The 22,542-nt window shown below is 41.0% G+C and overlaps 2 protein-coding genes across 2 annotated transcripts; one reads left to right on the top strand and one right to left on the bottom strand.

Annotated features, from left to right (window-relative positions):
• Nucleotides 1-302: 302 nt before the first annotated feature.
• On the top strand, nucleotides 303-11,148 carry slc47a2.1 (solute carrier family 47 member 2, tandem duplicate 1). The gene is made up of 18 exons (XM_028982978.1): nucleotides 303-428; nucleotides 535-730; nucleotides 1,448-1,549; nucleotides 2,214-2,282; nucleotides 2,604-2,752; nucleotides 3,784-3,826; nucleotides 3,919-3,963; nucleotides 4,045-4,142; nucleotides 4,222-4,319; nucleotides 4,949-5,062; nucleotides 5,455-5,522; nucleotides 6,181-6,289; nucleotides 6,726-6,801; nucleotides 7,637-7,706; nucleotides 7,945-8,077; nucleotides 8,492-8,586; nucleotides 9,879-9,960; nucleotides 10,072-11,148. The coding sequence occupies exons 1-18, from the start codon at nucleotides 325-327 to the stop codon at nucleotides 10,308-10,310; spliced, it is 1,890 nt and encodes a 629-aa protein (XP_028838811.1). The 5' UTR covers nucleotides 303-324; the 3' UTR covers nucleotides 10,311-11,148.
• Nucleotides 11,149-11,389: 241 nt separating this feature from the next.
• On the bottom strand, nucleotides 11,390-21,762 carry slc47a1 (solute carrier family 47 member 1). Its single transcript, XM_028982977.1, has 17 exons — nucleotides 21,384-21,762; nucleotides 20,635-20,736; nucleotides 20,342-20,410; nucleotides 17,668-17,816; nucleotides 16,798-16,840; nucleotides 16,380-16,424; nucleotides 15,791-15,888; nucleotides 15,576-15,673; nucleotides 14,719-14,832; nucleotides 14,433-14,500; nucleotides 14,061-14,169; nucleotides 13,887-13,962; nucleotides 13,662-13,731; nucleotides 13,336-13,468; nucleotides 12,748-12,842; nucleotides 12,462-12,596; nucleotides 11,390-12,149 (listed from the first exon to the last, which is right to left on the bottom strand). Exons 1-17 carry the CDS (start codon nucleotides 21,552-21,554, stop codon nucleotides 11,826-11,828), a joined length of 1,899 nt encoding a protein of 632 aa, XP_028838810.1. The 5' UTR covers nucleotides 21,555-21,762; the 3' UTR covers nucleotides 11,390-11,825.
• Between the last annotated feature and the right edge of the window lie 780 nt (nucleotides 21,763-22,542).

The following is a 22,542-nucleotide window of genomic DNA, read 5'->3' as shown; positions in this document are numbered from 1 at the left end:
GATTCACATCATTTTGCCTCTCACAGATATGTAGTATTTTGTAATTTTCCTCACGAGTAAGATTTTTTCATCTAAGTTCTCTTTATCTACTTTTAGTATTCTAAAGGCTCCACAAACCTTCAGACTTTACTTCTAGGGCTTCCCTCTGCCAAGCATCTAATGTGGCTTCACACATCCAGGGTTGTGGGTTCAACTCCCGGCTTGGACCTGATGTGTTTGGAGTCTGGATGCTCACCCCCGTGCCGGTGCGGGTTTCCTCCGGGTTCTCCGGTTCTTTGGCGACTCTGAATCCTCTGTGTCTGTGTGCGTGCCCAGTGTCTCGGGATGGACTCTGGCAGCGGTGGTCATGAGTGGGTTTTCGTCCCGCCAGGAGATGCACATTTCACCTCTGAGACAGAAGCAGAACACGGTGCCGTTTGCCGGCTGATGTAAGTTCGTGAAGCTCCTATTGGGTTGATGGTGGGTGGGGTGGACCGTCCGGCTGACGTCACGGCCCTACCCACGAACCAAACTCGCCCATGCGTCCTCACGCAGGACACTCGCGCTCAGGGGGGACGCGCCGACGATGGAGGACAGCGAGGCCAAAAGCCACGCGAACGGGGACGCCCGGAGCGCGGAGAAGAGCCACGACGCCGCGTCCACGGGCAGCTGCTGGCGGCGCATCCGCGGATGGGTCCCGGTCGGCTTTAAACAGGAGCTGGTCCAGCTGGTCAAGTTAGCGGGACCAGTGGTAAGAATTGGACATTTAGAGCTACGTTCATTCCAATACACGGTACCGTTCGAAAGGGGCTTTAAAATGGCTTTTTTCGATGGTAAACAATTGTTTGGTGAATTAAAAAGATATCAGGCGGGTAAAAACTCCAGTCCGGACAGTTAAGGTTGAAAAAATGTATTGTCATATGCAGAGCTGTTCGGTGTCACCATGTGACAGAGCAGGTGACACTGTACATGCTGAAGCCCTGTAGAAACTGGTGAGGAACTTTCCTCAACTTTGTAAAGAAAGTAGAGGTTCGATGTAAGTTCCGTGGTCCATGTTGGAAATGACTCTGGTATGTTCATTCCAATGGAATGTTGTGCTTGTTAACCCAAGTCTGACACATTTTAAAGCCTTACTGGTGATGAGAAAACGGATTTTAGTAGAACTTAATCATTACACTGACTAATATATATGTGTGTGTGTGTGTGTATAAGGTGCTTTTCCCAGCACTTTATACATGTGATTTGCCATTATGATTAAATTCTTGTTAATCATCATTATTATTTTTACAAAGAAAAAGAACATCAGTCACATATTTCTATAGATAGTAATTTAAACAGATGCCTGTTACTTTACACCATGGTGTACATGTTGAATTGGGAGAGTTGAGTAAAATATTTGCATAAGATGTGGGACATTGAGCACATTTTACACGTACACAATTAAAAATGGATTTCTGTCATTGTTCAGGTGATTTCTCAGCTGATGATCTTTTTGATCAGTTTCGTCAGCACTATATTCTGTGGTCACCTGGGCAAGACGGAGTTGGCTGCAGTCGCTCTGGCCATTGCAGTAAGTCATTTTCGCTTGAGCCATCATGACAGATCTACTTTCAGAGCTTTAGCACCACTTTGGGTGGATGATGCACATTCAGACGTATGTAATTCTGAAAGTCGGCTGAATGTCACCACAGTGAGACCTGTGAGAATCCCTAAAAAAAACGAGTCCAGTCCTATGTATAGCGTTTCTCAAGCTTTTCGCAATGATAACTATGTCATAATTTTTTCATCTGTCAAAGTACCACTGAGAAGGAATATATGAGCAGTGGTGGCATCCGTAATTGGAAGGCTGCCGGTTTGAATCCCGAACCGCCAAGATGCCACTGAGCACCGTCCCCGCACACTGCTCCTGCCTGTCCTGGCTGCCCACTGCTCACTAAGGGTGATGGTTAAATGCAGAGGACACTTTTTCCTGTGTCTACTGGGTGCTGTGCTGTGGTGTGTCAAATGTGACAAGTAATCACTTTCTTTCTAAAAAAAAAAAAAAGAAGAGAGAAGAAGATATTATTTATTATTTACTGTCATCCATTGTTAATGCGGCTTTTAACTGTAGTACACTGTGGATATTAAGAATAATATCTACGCTGCATTAAAATCAATATTATCAAATCTTCATATGTAAAGTCTACAGAACTGCCAGCCCACCTGTATATTTTGTCGTGCCCTTCACTTTTCAGGTCATCAACGTCACAGGAGTTTCGATCGGTTCTGGGTTGGCATCAGCATGTGACACACTGATATCTCAGGTAAATAGAAATGTTTTGTCTATTTTTCTGTTTATACTGAACGAGCCGAATGGTTTGATTTATGAGAGTTGTGGCGCCGCTAAGACACATAAACATACCAGGTTTCTCGGTTTTGTGGTACCTGTATTACGTTTCTGTTCACACGGTTGGTGTATCGCGTCCTCTGACCTTGAAAAGACCTTTAAATAAAAGGAGCATTCTCTTCAGCACTCTTGTCAATATTTTTGATCCGACGAAACGAAGTCCCCTGCGGGGATGGTGTCCTCCTCGGCACTCGAGCCAGTGCTGACTGTGTGTGTGTGAAACTCCACTCCCCTGCAGACATACGGCAGTAACAACTACAAGCGGGTGGGCGTGATCCTGCAGAGGGGCATCCTGATCCTGGTCCTGGCCTGTTTCCCTTGCTGGGCTCTGCTCATCAACACAGAGCCCATCCTCCTCGCTGTCAGACAGAACCCGGAGGTTGCCAGGTAGTACTCTATGTTATTTTTAACAGCCCTTAACCCAACTGGTCTTTCAGATATCAACAAAAGTCAAAGTAAGGTCCTCACTCACTCACTCAAATCAGTCACGTTCCATGACCTCCGGACTGTCCCAGGAAACTGGGTTCAGGACACGGCGGCAGCTCACTACCGACAACTCAGTCGCCAGTCCACCTGGAGTACATGCCTTTGGACGGGGGGTAAGAAACCGGAGAACCGGGTGGATACCCACGCCAACATGAGGAGAGCATGTTGGTTTTATTAAAATACAACACCATCCCCTCCAGCAGAGGGTGCATGGACGTCCCCGGAAGGATCCGGTATCCCGGCAAGAAGTAAACATAAACACGCAGCGAGGAGACCAATTCCTCGCACGTTTATAGCTGGTTATACCTCGATGCTACCGGCAACCTTCTGGAACCCTGACACTGTTGCCGACCCGGGTTTCTGCCCCAACAAACGCCCACCGGATATCCCCTGATCTCTGGACTGCTTCACGGCTTGTTTGACTTTTCTCCCTGCTCTGCATTTCTGTGCTGCTTGGTTTCCTGGTACCGACTCTGCCAGCTTGAACCGCCCTTCCATCGGTTCCTGGATCCTGAACCTAGAGCCCAAACTGCTACCCTGGATCTCAGCTTCAGCTCTTCGTGCCGGTCTGCGATTGTGCACTCCCTCACCCAACCTGACGTTTCTGGATACACCAAATAGCCACAAAACTAAAGCCTTAGTCAGATGAACTGAATAACATTTATTATCGCATCGTTACAATGGGAAGGCGAGGCTCACGGATGCACATGGAGGGCAAAGGTTAAATCATCAGGTTCAACCCTGATCATCATGTTCGACTAAAGTGCCTTAGTTGAGCCATGTGATCATCAGAACTGGAACAATGGGAGACAGTGACTTGAGAACGCAATGATCCATGGGCCAAGCTAGTCATGTTCTATGTACTGAACCAATTATGATTATTAAGGCATTTTCAGATTTTTCATGAGTCTTGATTTTCTTTTGGTTCACAGATTGTCTCAGCTGTATGTGAAAATCTTCATGCCTGCCCTCCCTGTGAGTGGACATTTGTTACTTTCTGTCCTTAATTTTGCACCAGAGACCTCCATCATGTCTCCTCACACACCACTGAAATTATCTCTAAACAGGCAACATTTTTGTATCAGCTACAAGGGAGGTACCTTCAAAACCAAGTAGGTGTCTTTATATGACTTTATATCCCAAATGCTGTTTCCCATAATGCTGAGAAAATGTTGTGAATGTGCGTCTTCCAGGGAATTATATGGCCGCAGGTAATAGTGGGACTTGCTGGGAACATTTTGAATGCTCTGATAAACTTCATCTTCCTAAATGTCCTGGACCTGGGTGTAGCGTGAGTATATTAGAAATGTAATTTAACAAACAGGGTATTACATTTTTACCTTTACCTTAATATACTCTGATATCCACAGTGGATCAGCAGCAGCCAACTCCATTTCTCAGTATGCCCTGGCTGTGTTTCTCTACGTCTTCGTGTTGTGGAAGGGCCTGCACAAGGCCACCTGGGACGGTGAGTCTTGTGAGGTCAGGGCTTTGAGGGTAATGGGTAATCGTCACATTCTTGATGGACTTAAGACTCGTGCAGCACAGTGGTATGACTTTTAATGTTTTACGAGAGTAGGAAATTTGGTTGTAAAAATTTAACAAAAGCCCTCACTACGTAGAAGTTCATCATCATCATCAAGTTCATTTACAGATTGCAGATGTATGTGTATACATTAAATTTACCTATAAATGTGTTTATTGTTGTATAAACTGCTGTTCATAAGTTTATGGACATTTAGAAATGTCCTTGTTTTTGATAGGAGGCAATTGTTTAGTGCATTAATGAGACATTGAACAGGGTCAAAACTCCTGTCCAGACACATTATTAATGCTGGGAAATTTATCAGCAACAATTATGCTTGAGTTTTAATGGAATGCTGTGTTCATTAACCCAAGTCTGTTACTTGATTCACTGATTATTAGAAAATATAAAACTGGCCAAATTCAGCAGAATTTGGTAAAACCTAGTGGCTACTAAATCTAAACATTTTTTTGTTCAAAGAAAATTTCTAAATGCCCCTATAATTGGTTTTGTACATTGGTTTTGCTTATTGTGTCTCATCTGCAAAGTAAAATACATTTTGGGGCAATTAGGCTGGACAAGGGACTGCTTGCAGGAATGGGGTCCATTCACCCGCCTGGCACTGCCCAGCATGCTCATGCTCTGTGTGGAATGGTGGACCTATGAGATCGGCGGCTTCCTGGCAGGTCAGCATGTCGCGCCGTTCATTAACTTACAGGAGGATGCGAGAGGTCAGAGGTTGTTGCTACTGGTCAAGTGAGCAAAGTCTTGAGCTGTCATTTTGATATCTGAATAATTTTGCACTAGCAACAACTAAATAAAAATTTAAGTTCTTTAAAATATTTATTGTTTCCATAGCTATGCTGAAACATTAATGGGTACAGTATATTAAAATGACTGTAATACACTTGACTGTGTTAATAGATCTTAAATGCTGTTATACTAAACTCTTCAGTGCCAATATCGCACTACATAGCACTTCCCTCAAATTTAATTGCTTACATTTACTCTGAATATGAAATCGCTGTTATAACAAAACATTGAAAACGTAAAAGTATTCAGAATGTTTTTTCTTTAGGCCTCATCAGTGAAGCTGAGCTTGGATCCCAGTCTATAGTCTATGAGTTGGCCACCATTGCATACATGGTAAAGATATACAGATTCATTCCAGAATTTCATTACTTACAAAGACATTATTAGGCAGACTTGAAAATAGTTTTTGTCTGGCGTAATGGGTTTGTTTCTTCACAAAATGCTTGTTCTTAATTATAAACCCGTTTTGTACGCATAAAAATTTTGTACGCAAATTGCTCTCTAGACCATGAATAGGAATAGGAATTTTATTTAATCCTCCCCCTAGGTCTTTTATTCAATAAGCGCACACATTAAAACAGAAGCCTTGAGCTCCCAAAGGACCAGACAGCAGTGACAAACGACAAAAGAAGAATAAAAGAAGAGTAGAAAAAAAAAAGAGTAAAGAAAATGCAGGAAATATTAAGCAAATGAACTAAATGCGAAGAAGTATTTTATTTCAGCATATACATAAGACTTCCTAAAAGGAAAATGTGTGAACACTGTGTGAACACTTTACTATTTACAATGTTTTAATGTGAGATGGAGAGAAGGCTGAACTGGAAAGAACATAAGTAGAGGAGCACAGTAAAATTCAAATATTCTGTTGATTATAATATTACGATTAAATATTTGTGGCTGTGCAGGTATATTAAACCTGTTATGTTTCAAATATACATCAGATCGTATTTCAATTGTCTCTTACCAGACCACTTTTTTCCTTTTTTCCCAGTATCCTCTTGGCTTCTCAGTAGCGGTCAGTGTAAGGGTGGGAAATGCCCTGGGAGCCGGAAACACAGAGCAGGCGAAGTTGTCTGGGAAAGTGGCAGTTGCTATCACAAGTAAAGTGAAATTGATTATTTGTCACATGTGATACACCACAGCACAGTACTTATTGCACACAGTGAAACGTGTCCTCTGCATTTAACCCATCACCCTTGGTGAGCAGTGGGCAGCCATGGCAGGTGCCCGGGGAGCAGTGTGTGGGGACAGTGCTTTGCTCAATGGCACCTCAGTGGCACTTTGACAACCTTCTGATTACGGGTCTGTTTCCTCATTTCCACTATTAGGCCACCACTGCCTCCACTGCCACCACTGTCTGCAGTATGTAGACAAGTCATAAAATGACACTAATTTAAAAAGGTATTCTCATACAGCTATTGTGGTCTAGTCTAATATACTACGTCACCTAATTAGGTTAATATGTTAATTATGAGGTTAAGTATAAGGATTGATACGTTGAAGGGACTGATATTTGCTATCCTGTTCCTTGTCCAGTTTTAGGCGCCATTGTAAATGCAGCCATTCTGGTTTCCATCAAAGATGTGATTGGATACATTTTCACCACAGATGAGTATGTGTGTGTGCAGAGGGTGTCCAGGAGCACTCCACTATTGGTGTTACTGTACGAATGTTTCACCAATATTACGACACAAGACAATTATGTATTAACTGTACTCATCATGATTGCAGCAGCTTGTGCTGAACATGCTGTGTCCACATGCTTCTCTGTTATTCACTAACACAGAGTGACACTCTACCAGTTACAAGTTTGGATGCACCTACTCATTTATGGGCCTTGCATTTTTTACACAATACAACAAAACCGAAGACACAGGACTATGAAATAACGCACTTGAGGTTATGTAAAAATTGCAAACAAGCCAAAAAGTTGAACATTTTAGTCGGTTCACAGCGTTTGCTGTGATGGTAGCATTTCACACTCTTGGCTTTTCTGCACCACCATAAGTTAGACAACTAATAGTCCCGTGGGTTTATGCTGAACACTTTCTTATCATTCAATCATGTTAATGAGCATTTTGATGAAAGCAGCAATGCAGGTAAAAAGATTAAAAAAAAAGATTAATCAAATATACTTCACATTCTCTTCTCTTGCTACAAAAAAAATTAGTAAATATGTTTCTTGCATTGAATTCTTCAAAATAGCCCCATCTTAGTCGTCCAAAGAGTCGTCCAAACTTTTGACTGTAGTGTATCTGCACAGTGTAACCTCTTTAGCAGTAATGGCCTTCTTATCATGCTTATTCCTTATTTAACTTGTTTAAACACATCCAGTGTGTTACTTTAATATTATATATAATATCTAATAGTAACACAACACTATACTAACAACATATTTGTAGATTTGAATATTTATAACACGTCACAAAACATTTTCTTTCTTTCAGAGAAATTCTGCTCAGAGTTCAAGATATCATGCTACTGTTTGGTTTTGTCCATATCTGTGATGCTACAGCGGTAAGAATCATCACAGTCATGGTTCGGTAAAAGTGTGATAAAGGGTGTACAGCAGCAGTTTTCTTGTCCCTCAGTCCCTTTACTGCTACTGTTTTCTGTGCTTTATTTCCACAATTGAACAATTAACAGTCTTAGGTACAGGTCAAGACTTAACAAGTTTGTGTTACACCGACCCCATCATGTGAATGTTGTGATTGTTGTAATCTGTTGTAATTGTGGATGGTTTGTCTGTTTACAGGGTGTCACTGGGGGCATTTTGAGGGGTGCCGGGAAGCAGCTTTTTGGGGCTTTGATCATAATTATGGGCTACTATGGAATTGGCATTCCCATTGGAGTGACACTGATGTTTGTAGCCAAAATGGGAATTGTAGGTAAGTGATAAAGATGTGCACATAGAGTATATACAAAAAAACATCTGCTTTAGAAAATACAGTTTTAGATTGAGAATTATAAATATATCTAGTGTGAATTCTGTCGTGTAAAATGAAGGCACATTTAAGACAAGATTTCTAGCTCCATAATCATGTCTGAGCAAATTAGTGTCATGCACTATGTTGATGTCTTTGTATAAAAGGCCAGATATTGATCATGAGTTCTGAAGTCAACTATAAAAAATGCATTTTGTCTTTTTTGCTTTTAGATTTAGCTATAAAATTTTGTTGAAAATGGTTTGAAAGAATGAATGAATGAATGACATAAAAAATATTTAATCAATAGTTTATTCATATGATATTGCATGTGCTTATTCATAAGAGTTTTCTTCACTCTCCCATTCATGCCTTCAGGCCTATGGGTGGGTTTTGTTATCTGTGCCTTCAGTCAATCTGTCTTCTTTGGCATTTTCCTGATGAAACTCAACTGGAAGAAAACCACTCAGGAGGTAACTGGCTCCATGTCATTTTTGACAGTGGGGCAAAAAGTATTTGGCAGCCACCAATTGTGCAATTTGTTCCACTTAAAAAGATGAGAGAGGTCTGTCATTATCATCATAGATGAGAGACAGAAGGTAAAAAATTCAGGAAATCACATTGGTTTTTAAAGGATTTATGTTTTTATGGTGCTGAAAATGAGTATTTAGCATCTACAAACAAGCAAGAATACTGGCCCTCACAGACATGTTACTTCTTCTTTAAGCTCTTCTATCCTTCACCTGTCAACTGTATTAACTTCCACTTCCATTGTCAAGATCAGAGAGCTGTCTAAGGACACAAGGGACAAGATTGTACACCTGCACAAGACTGGGACGAGCCAATCTACAATAGGCAAGCAGCTTGGTGAAAAGACATCAACTGCTGGAGGAATTCTTAGTAAATTGAATCACTGACAATCTCCCTCAACCTGGGATCTCACCTCATGAGGTACTAATGATCTTGAGAACGTTGAGGAAACAGCCCAGATCTACATGGAGGGAACTGGACAATAGAACTGGTGTTTGGAGAGGGAAGAATGCTGAGTGGCATCCCAAAAACACCAAGCCCACTGTGAAGCATGGGGGTGGAAACATTATGCTTTGGAGCTGCTTTACTGCAAGGGGGACTGGATGACTGATCCATATTAAGGAAAGGATGAATGGGGTCATGTATCATGGGATTTTGGGCAAAAACCTCCTCCATGAATTGTGGCTGGATCTTCCAGAATGATAATGATCCCAAACACACTGCCCGGGCAACAAAGGAGTGGTTATGTAAAAAGCATTACAAGGTTCTGGAGTGGCCTAGCCAGTCTCCAGACCTCAATCCAATAGAAGATCTGTGCCCAGCAACAGCCCCAAAACATCACAGCTCTTGAGAATATCTGCATGGAAGAATGCGCCAAAATACCAGCTACAGTCTGTGCAAATCTGGTGGAGACCTACAGAAAACATTGATCTCTGTCATTGCCAACAAAGGTTACATTACAAAATATTGAGGTGAACTTTTTCTATTGATCAAATACTTATTTTCTGCACTATTATACAAATAAATTATTTAAAAAACAAAAATGTCTTGGACTTTCACAGTTGAAGTGTACATATGAAGATAATTACAGACCTTTTTAAGTGGGACAACTTGCACAATCAGTAGCAGCCAAATACTTTTTTGCCCCACTGTAACTCACATGACCTGCCATTCTGTTATGAGGAGAGTTGGACCATGCTGACTCCGTTACTGAACACTTTGCTCTTATGTTCAGGCCCAGGTTAGAGCGGGGATACAAGTGATAAAGGAGGCAAAAGATGATTTTGCTCTGGAGAATAAGGCGTGTTCTTTTAATGGTAAGACATGATATCACACAGATCAGCTCCAGACATGTTTCCCTCTGAGATCTGGGAAACCATAGGTCACTGTGATCTAGTTAAAGTATTAGTTGTGTTTGCTCCTTCCAGCCATAAACCAAGAGCCCCAGGAATGTGCTGCAAGTCCAGTGGATGCCAACACGGATGTGGAGGGGCTGAAGACGCAAGAAGGGGGAACGGCGGAGGGCGGAAGGGCCTTTGTCATTGTGGGCGATGTGCTGTCCACCAAGCAGCTGGTGATTCGTCGAGGGTTGGCCACCTTCTTCATGGTCCTCATCCTCATTGCTGGAGTGGTAATCAATGAGGTGCTGACAGATCACCTCAGATAAACCCCTAAAGCAGTGATCACCACTTAACACACACAGACACGTTGGGTACCTGATACTGTGAATATCAGTAGAAGGAGTGGTGCTCAACACACTCATATATTTAGTCACCCATTGCCAGATGTTGCAGATGCACAGATGGGTGACTTAAGTAAGGCCATGGTTTGAGTCTTGAGTCTTCCAGGCAGGTGATATCCCAAGTAACAAGCATCACTTTTCACTTGTCATTGAGGCTTGTGTGAGTGATGCAAATCACCAACACTTTAATAAGACACTTTGTGAGAACTGTCCTTTAATTAGTCTCCCATCTGTAATATTGTTTTATCATTGTTACCTAACCATTTCAACGTTAGGAGACAACTCAACAGGTGAAGGACTTTGTCTAACAGTCTAAGGTGCACACTAGGACACAAAGTTTTTTTTGTGAGCCTTTTAAATGAACATATTGTACACCAAAATATTTTACATCACACCTCTAACATGTTACTAGAAGCATAAGTTTCTGTGAAAAAATAATCATGATCCAAAGCGGCATCAGACTGAATCCAAAGATAAAGCCATTTTAATCAAAGCCAGTTCTCTTAAGGGAGAAGAAACATCCCTACTGCAAAATACCACTCAGCAGGAGTGTTCTTGAATCATTAGTAGTTTTAAACTAGTTATTATCACTGTAGTTAGACTAGAGTTTTTTGTTCTTGTATTTTTATGCATGGACTCAGCCAATTTTGAAGGCTGCTCAAGCTAAATGTTAAGATGAAATTTGCACATCTTTGTGTATTTTGAATGTATTAACCTATGATGTGATGCTTTAATAAATCTCTATGGCTGTTACTACTCTCAATTGCCTTCAGTTGTTCAGGGTGTCTGAGCACCATACACTTTTTATAACGATGAGCGTGGCTGAGACTGTTATATAACACAACTTTAAACCTGAAGAATGATGAGAGCAAAGTGGATGAGTAACTGCATTTGTGGGGTCACCTGGTTACATGTCAAAATGACTGTAAAAATGTCACACTGATCATTAACCCAGTGCCAGTGAGAATCTTTCCCTCGGAGAACAAATGACAGAGAGTTCTAAAGACAATGATGATTATGTATTTACACTATCATTAAAAGAAAGTAAAACATTCTATGTTCTAGAAAAAAATATAAAAAAATGTTGAGCAGATTATCATAGTAAACAGCACTGTGCCATTACGACATCAGCTACAATAAATTGAGATACTATACAGTTCTTGAGGACAAGCTTTTCAGCCTGCATGTGGTAAATTTCACACTCTGTTCCAGTTTCTGGGTTTGTTCATACTGTCAGTTCCAGACCAAAGGCTGGAGTGTTTTCCCTCTTCCATTTAGAAATAGAGAAGTGAGCATGTGATTTACATTGCCTTCAGTGAGTGGAGTGTAAGTATGGGGACAACTCGTTTGTCCTGGTAACTGATCTGGGATCAGCAGTCAAATGTAGGCCAAAAAGAAAGAAAAGGTGGCACCATAGCCCAAAAACAAAAACAATCAGACTCAGAAGGGTGACGTGAAGTTGAGAATGGCTGTTGGGATGGCTGTGGTGTTGGCCCAGTCCAGTGTTAAATTGCTCAGTGGGGGTCTGAGGGGGGTCTCTGGAGGGGGGAAGATGATATGGACAGCCACCCCAGCAGCCAGGATCACAACTGCTGCCAGAAGAGTCAGACCCCTTCGTAGGATGAGCTGGCTGATGGAGAGCAGAGCTCCTTTCCCTTCGGTTCTTTCTGGCAGTCCAGGTTTCCCTTTCTCCAGATGGGCTTGTTCCTGGGTGCTCACCAGAGAGTAGCCACTCAATTTGGAACCGTCGCCACCACCTTGGGCCTAAAGAAGGCAAAGTTATTTTTGCATCACACAATAACCAACAATTCTGTCAATTTATTATTTCTTGTGTTGATGTGTGAAGGCCTATATCCAGTAAACTAGTATTACTAAAGGAATATTAACCATTAGTATTGTTTGAGTTTTCAGTTTTACCTGGTTATAAATTCTGGTACAGAGCACACAATTAAATTTTGAACAAAGCTAGAACAGGGGAGGTCTTAATTAGGATTGAGTTTTTGTTAATAAGGGTGCATTGTCTTCCACCGTTTCAGGGTTATGAAGGCATAACAGTTGAGAGCCAGTGACCCTCACCACAGCTCCTGCATCAGGGGTTGGTTCTGAGACGTCCAAGCCCTCTGGGGCTAGAGTGTCCATAACAATCGGACCAATGGGGGGTTTCTGTCCCACCGAGGTAACCTTTGCACACTTCAGAGCACGCTTCTGGGCCTAAAGGACAAAAAAACATCTTTAGAGAGACAAACCTACAGCAAAGTCAGAGTCAAAAAGGTATACTCAATGTTGCACAGAATAGGTCATATTCAGATAGGTCATATCTGTAAGGCCGGTGTGGCAATCTTACAGAATGAAAAGGCTTTACCTTTTCTGAAACACTCTGCCAGTTGAGTCTGAAGATCAAGGTGATGAAGAAGCACATTTGCAGAATGACACAGACGGAAAGGCCAAGCCACAGGCCTGAAATGATAATGTAAATTAAACTATTTGAAAATGTAAAAAAAGAAATCTAGATAATTTGACCAGTCACAGCTCAAGGCCAGCTTCCACCCCACTGTAGTTGGCCTTACCAACAAGGCCAGTGACCTTCATTGACCCTTAACCAACACGCAATAAAACAAATGCACGTTCTGTTCATTGTGCATTTTAGCAGACCTCTACAGTCAGGTCGTCATATCATGCCCTCATTAATTGCACTTATGGTTGTTCTTACCATTCACTTCATTGCACACAACTTCCAATACTGGCACATTCGTCATTCGTAATTTTTGGGGGGATTTTTTATTTTACCAGTCTCAGCAACCAACCACAACTCTATTCTTCAGTGCCTGAGCAGGCCACTTTAATCTCTTTAAGGTCATGAGGGCACATAAGGCCTTGTCCACACAAAGCCTAACACTTTTGAGGTTGTCCATAGAAAGCTGTCCTAGAGTATCATACAGAAGGGAATTACCAAAAATCCTGAGTTCAGCAGCAAACATTAGTGCAATGCCCAGTGGCAGGCCTATGCAGTAGTAGCAAATGAGATTAGACACGGCTGCTATCTTCTGCTTCCCTGAGCCAATGAGAATTCCTGAGCTGACACACTGCAAAACAAAATATAAATGTAGCATAAAAATTACCAGAAGATTATTTAGCATCACACATTTACAACAATGTGCCTCAATCTGTGCATCATGCAATATTCATCTAAAATTCAGTGAAGGATGTTAGTCTGTTCCAAAATGGCTAGAGAAAGTTTAGCATGTGGAAACAATGTTACACGGCAAGAGAACTTACCACAAAGGCATCAAAAAACTGCAAGAAAATATAAAGGGTCAAGTTCTCTGAGACAATCTCCACAATGTTCCTGTAAATTGAGATGAAAATGCTCAAAACAACAACCAATAGAATGTTTTAATGTCCCAAAACACACTTGTAGGCATACATGTACAGTATTAAAAAAATAAAAGCTCTGATCTAAAAAAAAGATCTGACAGCTTCGATTAAGCTTCTGTGACTTACACGTCGGTGGTGAAGATGTAGCCGATAACACTTTTGGTCGACCCAAGCAAAATGGCCTGAAACACCGCCAGGATCCCTGCATCATAACACCAGTCTCACTTCACCTCACATTTACAGACTATGAGGTATGATAGACAGACAGACAGATAGACAGACAGATGTGTTTACACCAACCTGAGATCGCCAGGCAGACCCTACAGGTGATGAGAGCCCTGCCTACATTTCCAGCACCCAGAGCGTTCCCTACCCGCACACAGGCAGCTACGTGAACACCCAGCGGGAACTGGGGGACAGAGTTTCATGACATCTGTGGCCACCAGTTAAACACTGAGACACACATATCCAGGCCTAATATTGTTATCAGATCATTTTTATCATTTTAAATGATTCATTTGAATTTTCCAGGTATTACAAGTGGGCCTACTCATTTCGATTTTTGATGTCTGGGCAGCGTGCAGTACGACTGTGTGGATGCATTTCACCATAGCTGTAAATGAATGCCGGGCATCTACAAACAGGCTGGACTTTGCACAGTTGCTTTCTCACCATGTACATTATGGAGCCCAGCTCCAGCAGCACGTGTTGGGCGGCCAAGTCCACCTCTCCCAACATACCTGCCAAGGAAAGGAGAGAAGGGCGTACCATTCCCAACAAGAAGAGAAGATCATTTCAGCAAAGTAATCATTGTGTCTTCATTTAACCAAACATATGACTGTAACCAATACCTTTCAAAGAAAAAAGTTAGACATGAGACCTTTACTACTACAGACTGCTCTCACTGTTAGAGACTTTTTTGTTTGTTTTGTCAGTGTGAAGGGAAATACACACACACCAGCCAGGAAACCTCCGATCTCATAGATCCACCATTCAAAGCACACCATGAGTGAGCTGGGGATCGCCAGTTCCATGAAAGAGCCCCAGTCCTGCAGCGAAGCAGAGGACCAGCCTGTAGGGGGCGACAGAGGGCAGAGAAATGACTGGACAGGACTCAGCCCAGGCCCACCCACAATCGTACCTACGGACGATTCAGTCGCCAATTCACATAGTACATGCCTTTGGGTGGTGGAATTAAACCAGGAAACCCAGAGAAAAAACAGAAAGGGCATGTAATCTCCGCTCACACAATGTCCGAGATCCTTGTGAGGCCAAGATGGGCTACCAGTACTTACAACATTTATTTCCCATAAAACCCCAAATCACAACTTGTCTCAATATGTTTTATATTGAGTGTGTTTTTTCATTTATTTTTTTCAGTTTGTAAGATGTAGTTAAAATGTGATTGTACCTCTGTTTTGAAAATGAAAATTGAGTATTGGTAGTGTTGTGACAACCCTGTTAATATTTAAAACCTCATCCTAAAGATTTCTGTCTAATATTTGTACACCTGATGAATGAAATAGCTTCAACGTGACAGTTAAATTCTATTGTCCTGTTCAGTTGACATTGTCTCATATAACTGTATTTGAAATGTAAATTAAAACCTACTTTAGGTGGCTTTGACATCAGTTGAGTTCATGTTTTCTGCACTTGTTTGATTAAAAAAAACGAAACCAAGCAGAATAGCATGTTGAGCTAAATTCACTCCAAGAGAATTGACCCCGCTTTTTCTCTCACTGTAAAAACACAGATGGCAGAAACTCCACAGGAATGGAGAAGCAGCTGGAGTGTGTGTGCGTGTGTGTGTTTTACCTCCCCATGTCTTCACATGAAGCTTCTTCCAGCGGATGTATCCGAACAGAAGAAGACAGATAGTTATCTGGGATATGCTGTTGGCTGCTGCGGAACCTCTGCGATGAAAAAAATAAAAGGACAGAAACACGTTGTTGGACACGTTGTCCCAGGATGGCATATTCTATCCACACAAACTGCATGACTGGTCCCATGACCAAATTGAGAAGACCTACTTCACTCCCAACTCCATCCAGAAAATAAGAACGTAGTTGGTCACGGCATTGATGACATTGGCTGCGGCAGCAGTGTACAACTGGGGCAGGATGATACCCTTGGTGACAAGAAACAGCATCAGCCTCAAGCTAGACTTCTCCATTTCCTCACAGCAGAGCATATCATCAAGAAAGAAAAAAATGATCTACACTGCATGCAATAACAAAGTCAGTTTTTCTGTTTGTGAAGGATGTGATTATCAAGGAAAATTGTCTTCACCTCATGATGGATAGAAACATTGAATCATGTGCTGTAGAGCAGATTAAATGCTACACTCTGCGCTGGCCTGGACTTCCAGGAACTGAATTTGCAATACTTTTATGTATTTTTTGCTAAAACCAACCTGTTGATGGCGCTCTACATTTCAGAAAATTACATTCTGTATTAGATCCTCTGCATTTTAATATCATACCAATGTTAGCTGTGCTCTGAATTTGTACCATCAGGATGCATTTGAGAATCGACATTATACCCCTGTTTATTCTAGATTAACCCCCAAAAAGAAAGGCAATAATGTAATAGCACTGGAAAATGATGAATATTGCATACCTGGTTTTGAAGGTAAGACGTCTGCAGTTGATGCAGAAACATGGCCTGAGAGAGAAAGTGGGAAAACACGTTAGCAAGGCAACTGGAATCGAAATTAGAATTAGGAAGTTTTCAAGACAGTAACATAATAATTGTGTAGATTAATATCCTGAATAAACAAGTATTAAAATACTTTTTTAGGCAATAGACAAAAAATATCAATTTTAATATACACACATTTAGAAATATATGTATATTTAAAGAAAGTACACAAAGATTAGTGCACACGTTACACTGGAGATGCTTAGTATTAATGATTTGTTACTGCCTTGAAATACATATTGACACTCTTACATAGCCAATGCACATTTCAGGAAAGAGCCTAAAATATCCAGAGTTTTAAAAAATGATAATAGGTGCTAACATAACACTGACTTACAGGAACAGCCGGTAAGAAGGCCAGCACGTACAGCTGAGCTATTCTGAAACAGGGAATAAAAAGGACATTGTTAATGCAGGATTAATGTTAATGTTTTATAAGAGTTCAGAACTTTAAAAAAAACTATATTCAATAGCTGAAATTGAACTAACAAAAAGTGCTCCAAAACCACGGTGGGTTACTGATATGCCTCAAAGACTGAAAACCATATTGCTGCAAGTATACCAAGTATAACTTCATGAATTCAGAGTATATTTTCATATTCATATATTCATACTCATCCTATATTTGGTGTGGCAGAAATGAGAAACACAGTACTGTCCATTATGCTATACCTGTTTTTCACCATTCCGAGCCTGTGGGGCAGAGGTCCATTGAGTCCATGAGTTTGCCTTATTACCTGACTGTTTCACCTGTTGTTATGTGTTTTTGTACTGCCCCCTTGTGTTTTTTCCTTGTCGGCTCATTGAATGTTTGTCCACGTGATCCCACATTATGGTCTTATATGCATTTTATCTGAGTAAATCCCCTGTCTTGTAAAGCATTTATGTCCTTTTCCTGCCTGCACCGAACATCTGTTCCCCACACTGATACAGGATAGTTCTCTATTATACAATCCCAATTGAGGAGAAGAAAAAAGTTCGATTTCAACATTTTATGAAATTTTTGAAAAAATCGCTTTCTTACTCACAAGTTTTCAGCTCAATATTATGTAAACTATACACCGTGTGACAGCGTATCCTTGTCTTCTTCCTCTGCAGACCTTTTCTCTCAGCTTGTCCTGCTTTTCAGTAATTTATTGGACTCTAAAGCTGTGATTGGATCTTTGATTATTGTATTTATCTATATAATGTCTGCTGCTCATCTCACCTGGATACCTCAGGCTCCTGTCGCAGGGAGAGCAGAATGGACTCTGCATTGATGAGGATGGCCCAGCATGGCAGACAGAAGAGCATCAGGATCAGTGTGCTCCTCTGCAGGATTTCCCCAACCCGCTTCAGGTTTTTACTTCCGTATGTCTAAACACAAAATAACAGGATAAAGTCACGCCTCTCCACTGAGCCTTACTAGCTTCAGGACTTCTGGCACCTCTAGTAACAAAGTTTAGTTGTATGAGTCTTCACAGACAGCCACCAGTTGAATATAAACTCCCTCCAATCAAGTCAGTATTTCACAGAAAGCCATCCATTATTCACATCTGCCTGTCATCTGCAGATCTACAAAAAAGATCTACACACCCCTAAACACCACAAGCACACTGCTGCCTCAGCAGTCATGTGTCTCCATTTTAAAACAATGTAAATGCACTTGCAACAATGCAGCATCTTAAGCAGCCCGGTTCCATCTTTTATATCATTTATCAGGTGCCCTTATTCAGAGCAGTAGTTACAGTCCCCCTGGAGACAAGTGGGAATTTATCTTTTAGTTATTTGCAGTGATTAATGAGTTCATTTTATCAACTTTGGTCAAAATAACATGGTATTCACAACAATTGATTAGAAATATTGAACTTAAATAAATTAAGATAATGGATGCAGCTGCATGTTGTTTGATGTATGCTCATATATATGCAGTGTGTCACAGAGCGCTAAACAATAGTTTGTTCCTGCTCATGACAAACCGAAATAAACCTGATTGATTGGCTGGCCATTGCACTAGATAATTTGCACGAATGCACCTGATGTTGCAGGGAAAGTTGCATGAATGGGGGGGACTGTCCCTGTAACTACTGATTGTAAGTCGCTCTGGATAAGGGCGTCTGATAAATGCTGTAAATGTAAATGTAAATGAATGAATTTGATTGACCAGCACATAAAATATTAAAATTACAATGAAATATTATAATCCAAATGAAATATGATAACTTTTTCAAGCCACCCATTATTCAGTTCAGTAGCTTATATTGTTCAGTAGCGCATGTATTTTCAGGATGTATAGTTGAATGTTAAACTTTCCTATTTCAAGGTGTAACCAACTGGCACAAATCACTTGGCTTACAGATGGAATTACTTTTCAATTATTGTACACAACTATACAACATTCTTATTTTAGAATTCTCGTGAGCTTTTAAAGTTTACTAGGTTTGTTTCAGTCTTATGCCTTCAAGGTTCAGAGTTATAAAAGTGTGCCTATATCTGTGGTTTGAACTGAATCCATGTACTTGGCTTCATGAAACTAGTGTTCCAATAACCTAATTTCCTGTTACCCAACACAAATACACAGAACAGTGGTACAATGGTCAAAAAAAAAAATTAACCAAAAAAAAAAAGGAGCACTTGTCATATAATCATCTTAACCTCAACATCACTGCACTCCAACTGTAATCCTCACTGTGTTGGCAGAAATGGTTACTAAAAGATTAGCTTTTCTGAGTAAAAATTCCTTATAATGATAGGTTATAATATTAGGTTGTTCCTGAGTGAACCAGAAGTTCAATTATTCACAAAATGGTGTTAGATCTCTACACTAATATGCCCTCTGGCCATATATGACTTTAAGTTTATGTGAACTGGTCAACAGATTTGTTTCAGAAATGGAAATTATGCTTTCCGATGGATATATGTGTGGAGCACCGAGAACCAAGTGCTTATTTCTGTTGCACAAAATACATTTTGTGACACAAAATGAATTATATTATGACAGAATCAATTTACGTATTTGTATTTTGACCACAGAAAGATAAACCCCTGTTACATTTGGTTTACAAAAGGAAGAAGTCACCATGCTATTACACCCTCAAAAGAAAGTATTCATTATGGACACCAAATTTTGAGGACAAAAGGCTATGTTGTGTGGACAAAATGCATTTGGTCAACGACAAAAAGTATTTTTTTGTTGCATTTTTTGCAGAGAGATTATAATTTTGTCCTCAAAATCTTTCTGTCATTGACATCATACATTTTGTGGACAAAATGACTTTTGTCACTGACAACATCCATTTTGGGGCAGTGGTGGCCTAGCGGTTACGGAAGCAGCCCCAAAATCAGAAGGTTGCCAGTTCGAATCCCGATCCACTGAGGTGCCACTGAATGAAGCACCGTCCCCACACACTGCTCCCCGGGCGCCTGTCATGGCTGCCCACTGCTCACTCAGGGTGATGGATTAAATGCAGAGGACTAATTTCACTGTGTGCACTGCTGTGTATCACATATGACAATCACTTCACATTAACCACTTTACTTTACTTTACTTATTTTGTGAACAGAATGACTTTCCGTCAATGACAAAATATATTTTGTGGATAAAATGATTCTTGTTTGTTGACTAAATGCATTTGTTTGTTTTCCATTTCATGGAAAAAACTCATTTTGTCATAGACCAAATGTTATAGAGGTTTATATTTAGATGAAATACAACTTTAGGTTAAATCTGTGCATAGAAATAAGCACTTGGCACACAGAAATTTGACCCAAACCATCTCTACCATTCCAAGAAACAGGCTATCTTATTTATTCATTTATTCATTCATTTACTCACTCAACATTATTGTAAAATATAATGTGTGAACACTGCATCACTGAGGCATTAATCCTCTTGACTTTACCTGTGATACAAGTGTGTCGCATGCCAGGGCAAGACCACATCCTGTTGCAGTCGTGGTGAAGTTGATGGTCTGGAAACATGAATGACATAAAAAAATGCATTCTTATGGGAAGCTTTGTAAGCAAAGAGCTTTAAGATGAAGACACTAGTGTTATTTAATTCTGAATTTCATGTTGTAATTCATAGCACTCCTCAAAACAGAGGTGACGAAGCTCGATGTGTGACAATGATGGTCACGAATCAACAAAACTGAGCACAGCAGTGCACCCAATAAAAATGTATGCCCATAGTTACCGCAGAGGCCAGCGCATATCCTGCCAGCTCGGCGTTGCCCAGGTGACCGCAGGCTATGGTGATGACAAACGGGAGGAGGAAGATTAGGATGCGAGAGATGAGCTGTGGGTGGACACAAACAGGAATCTCACAATCTTTTCAAGAATTCTAAACACTGAACGCTCGTAGTAAAATTGTTATAGTCTGGATGTGCAAAGGTAATGATTGTAAAATGCATCCCAGTGAAAAAGGATTGATAGACAAACACACACAAGTTCAGTGCAATAATAAAAAAATCAATGTAATATAAATAAAAACTATTATCAATACCATAAAAATATAACCAAATAAAGATATAACAATGTCAGTTTTTTTGTTTGTGATGGATGTGATTATCAAGGAAAATTGTCTTCACCTCATGATGGACAGAAACATTGCATCATGTGCTGTAGAGAAGATTAAATGCTACACTCTGCGCTGGCCTGGCCTTCCAGGAACTGAATTTGAGATCCCTGAACCACACAGGAGTTCCAGTTCCAGGGGACTGATACAAGAATCACTGATCAGCGTTACCCGCTGAACAACTGTAAATGTGTGTTTTCCTCCAAACTTTCCCACACTCCACCTCTGAAGAGCTCAGAACCCCACAGTGGCATGTGTTTGGCTGAGGGTAACAGAAGAGTCCCTGTGCATGTGTGAATGGTGTCATCCATTATATCTATAAAAAGTGTGTGTGTGTGTGTGTGTGTGTGTGTGTATAAGAGACTCACCAGAGGCCCGGTCAGGCGCAAGACATGGTAGAGCTCCTCTCTGTAGGCCAGAGGCACCAGACGCCTCAGCCAGGCACAGCGGAACAGTTTGCCACTGACCGCCACCTCCTCGGCAATCTGCCCACCATCTGCCCGGAGTCCCAAAGGCTCAGGACTCCCGGATTTGTCCATTCAGCTGCAAGAGGGAGAAAAGAAAGAAGGGAAAGAGCGAGAGATCCTGTCCCACAGAGAGTTCGGAGATTCTGCCGTCAATCCATCGAAGAGACGCTCAACACACACACACACACACACTCTCTCTCTCTTTCTCTCGGGTACACACACACAGCAGAGAAGCTACCTCCTGCGGGTTACTGATTAAGTAACCTGTACTCACTCAGAGAAAGAGAGAGAGTGAGAGAGAGACATAGAGAGGGACAGGAGGGGGGCCTGATCAAGTCTTTTATAATTCTCAGTACGCCTGCAAAGTAGTGGGGCGAGTGTGTCTGGGAGGGGTTTCATGGTCTTAAAGTGGGTAATCTTATCAGGAATGTCTGCACAAACAGCAAACAGTTTTCTTGCCTCTCAAGGCTCACCATTTACTTATTTACGAATTTATTTATCTACCTATTTTGTCATATTTAGATGAATTGATCGACAAGGTGCTGAACAGATGTATTTAATGCAATGCTGCTGGGTTTGGCTGTCATCCCAGCGATCTGAACTGCCCTCTGACCTTTACCCCCAACCAGTTGCACTGCATTCTTTTCTTACCTGACACATGTTGCTAGTTACAATTTTAAATGAATGAATGATGTCCTAATCTTCTGATATGAAAAATGGATCAGATTTAATGTAATTGTTTAATTGTTTATTGTAATTGTTTTGTTGTCATCAATGTCATAAGATAATCAATCATTCATGTCTGAAGTCCCTGATGGAAAACAGTGCTGTGACAGTCTATCACATACAGCCCAAGACCTTTGGTCACCAATATCCTGTCTGCTCTGTTCACTATCAGTTCTTGCACAATCACACTGATCGGCAGTCTCTACTCTTTCGTACCTCTTCATTTATTCTCTTGATATATCTTCCTTGTCAATAGTTTTAGTGTCAATAATAATGTAAATGCATGACCCCTGACGTGCACTTAATCTAGGGAATGACACAAAAAGGAAATCTG

Source organism: Denticeps clupeoides, chromosome 6 (genome assembly GCF_900700375.1).
Source record: "Denticeps clupeoides chromosome 6, fDenClu1.1, whole genome shotgun sequence".
NCBI classification, from domain to species: Eukaryota; Metazoa; Chordata; class Actinopteri; order Clupeiformes; family Denticipitidae; genus Denticeps; species Denticeps clupeoides.
The sequence above is the reverse complement of the archived record's forward strand: the minus strand, read 5'-3'. Positions and strand labels throughout refer to the sequence as shown.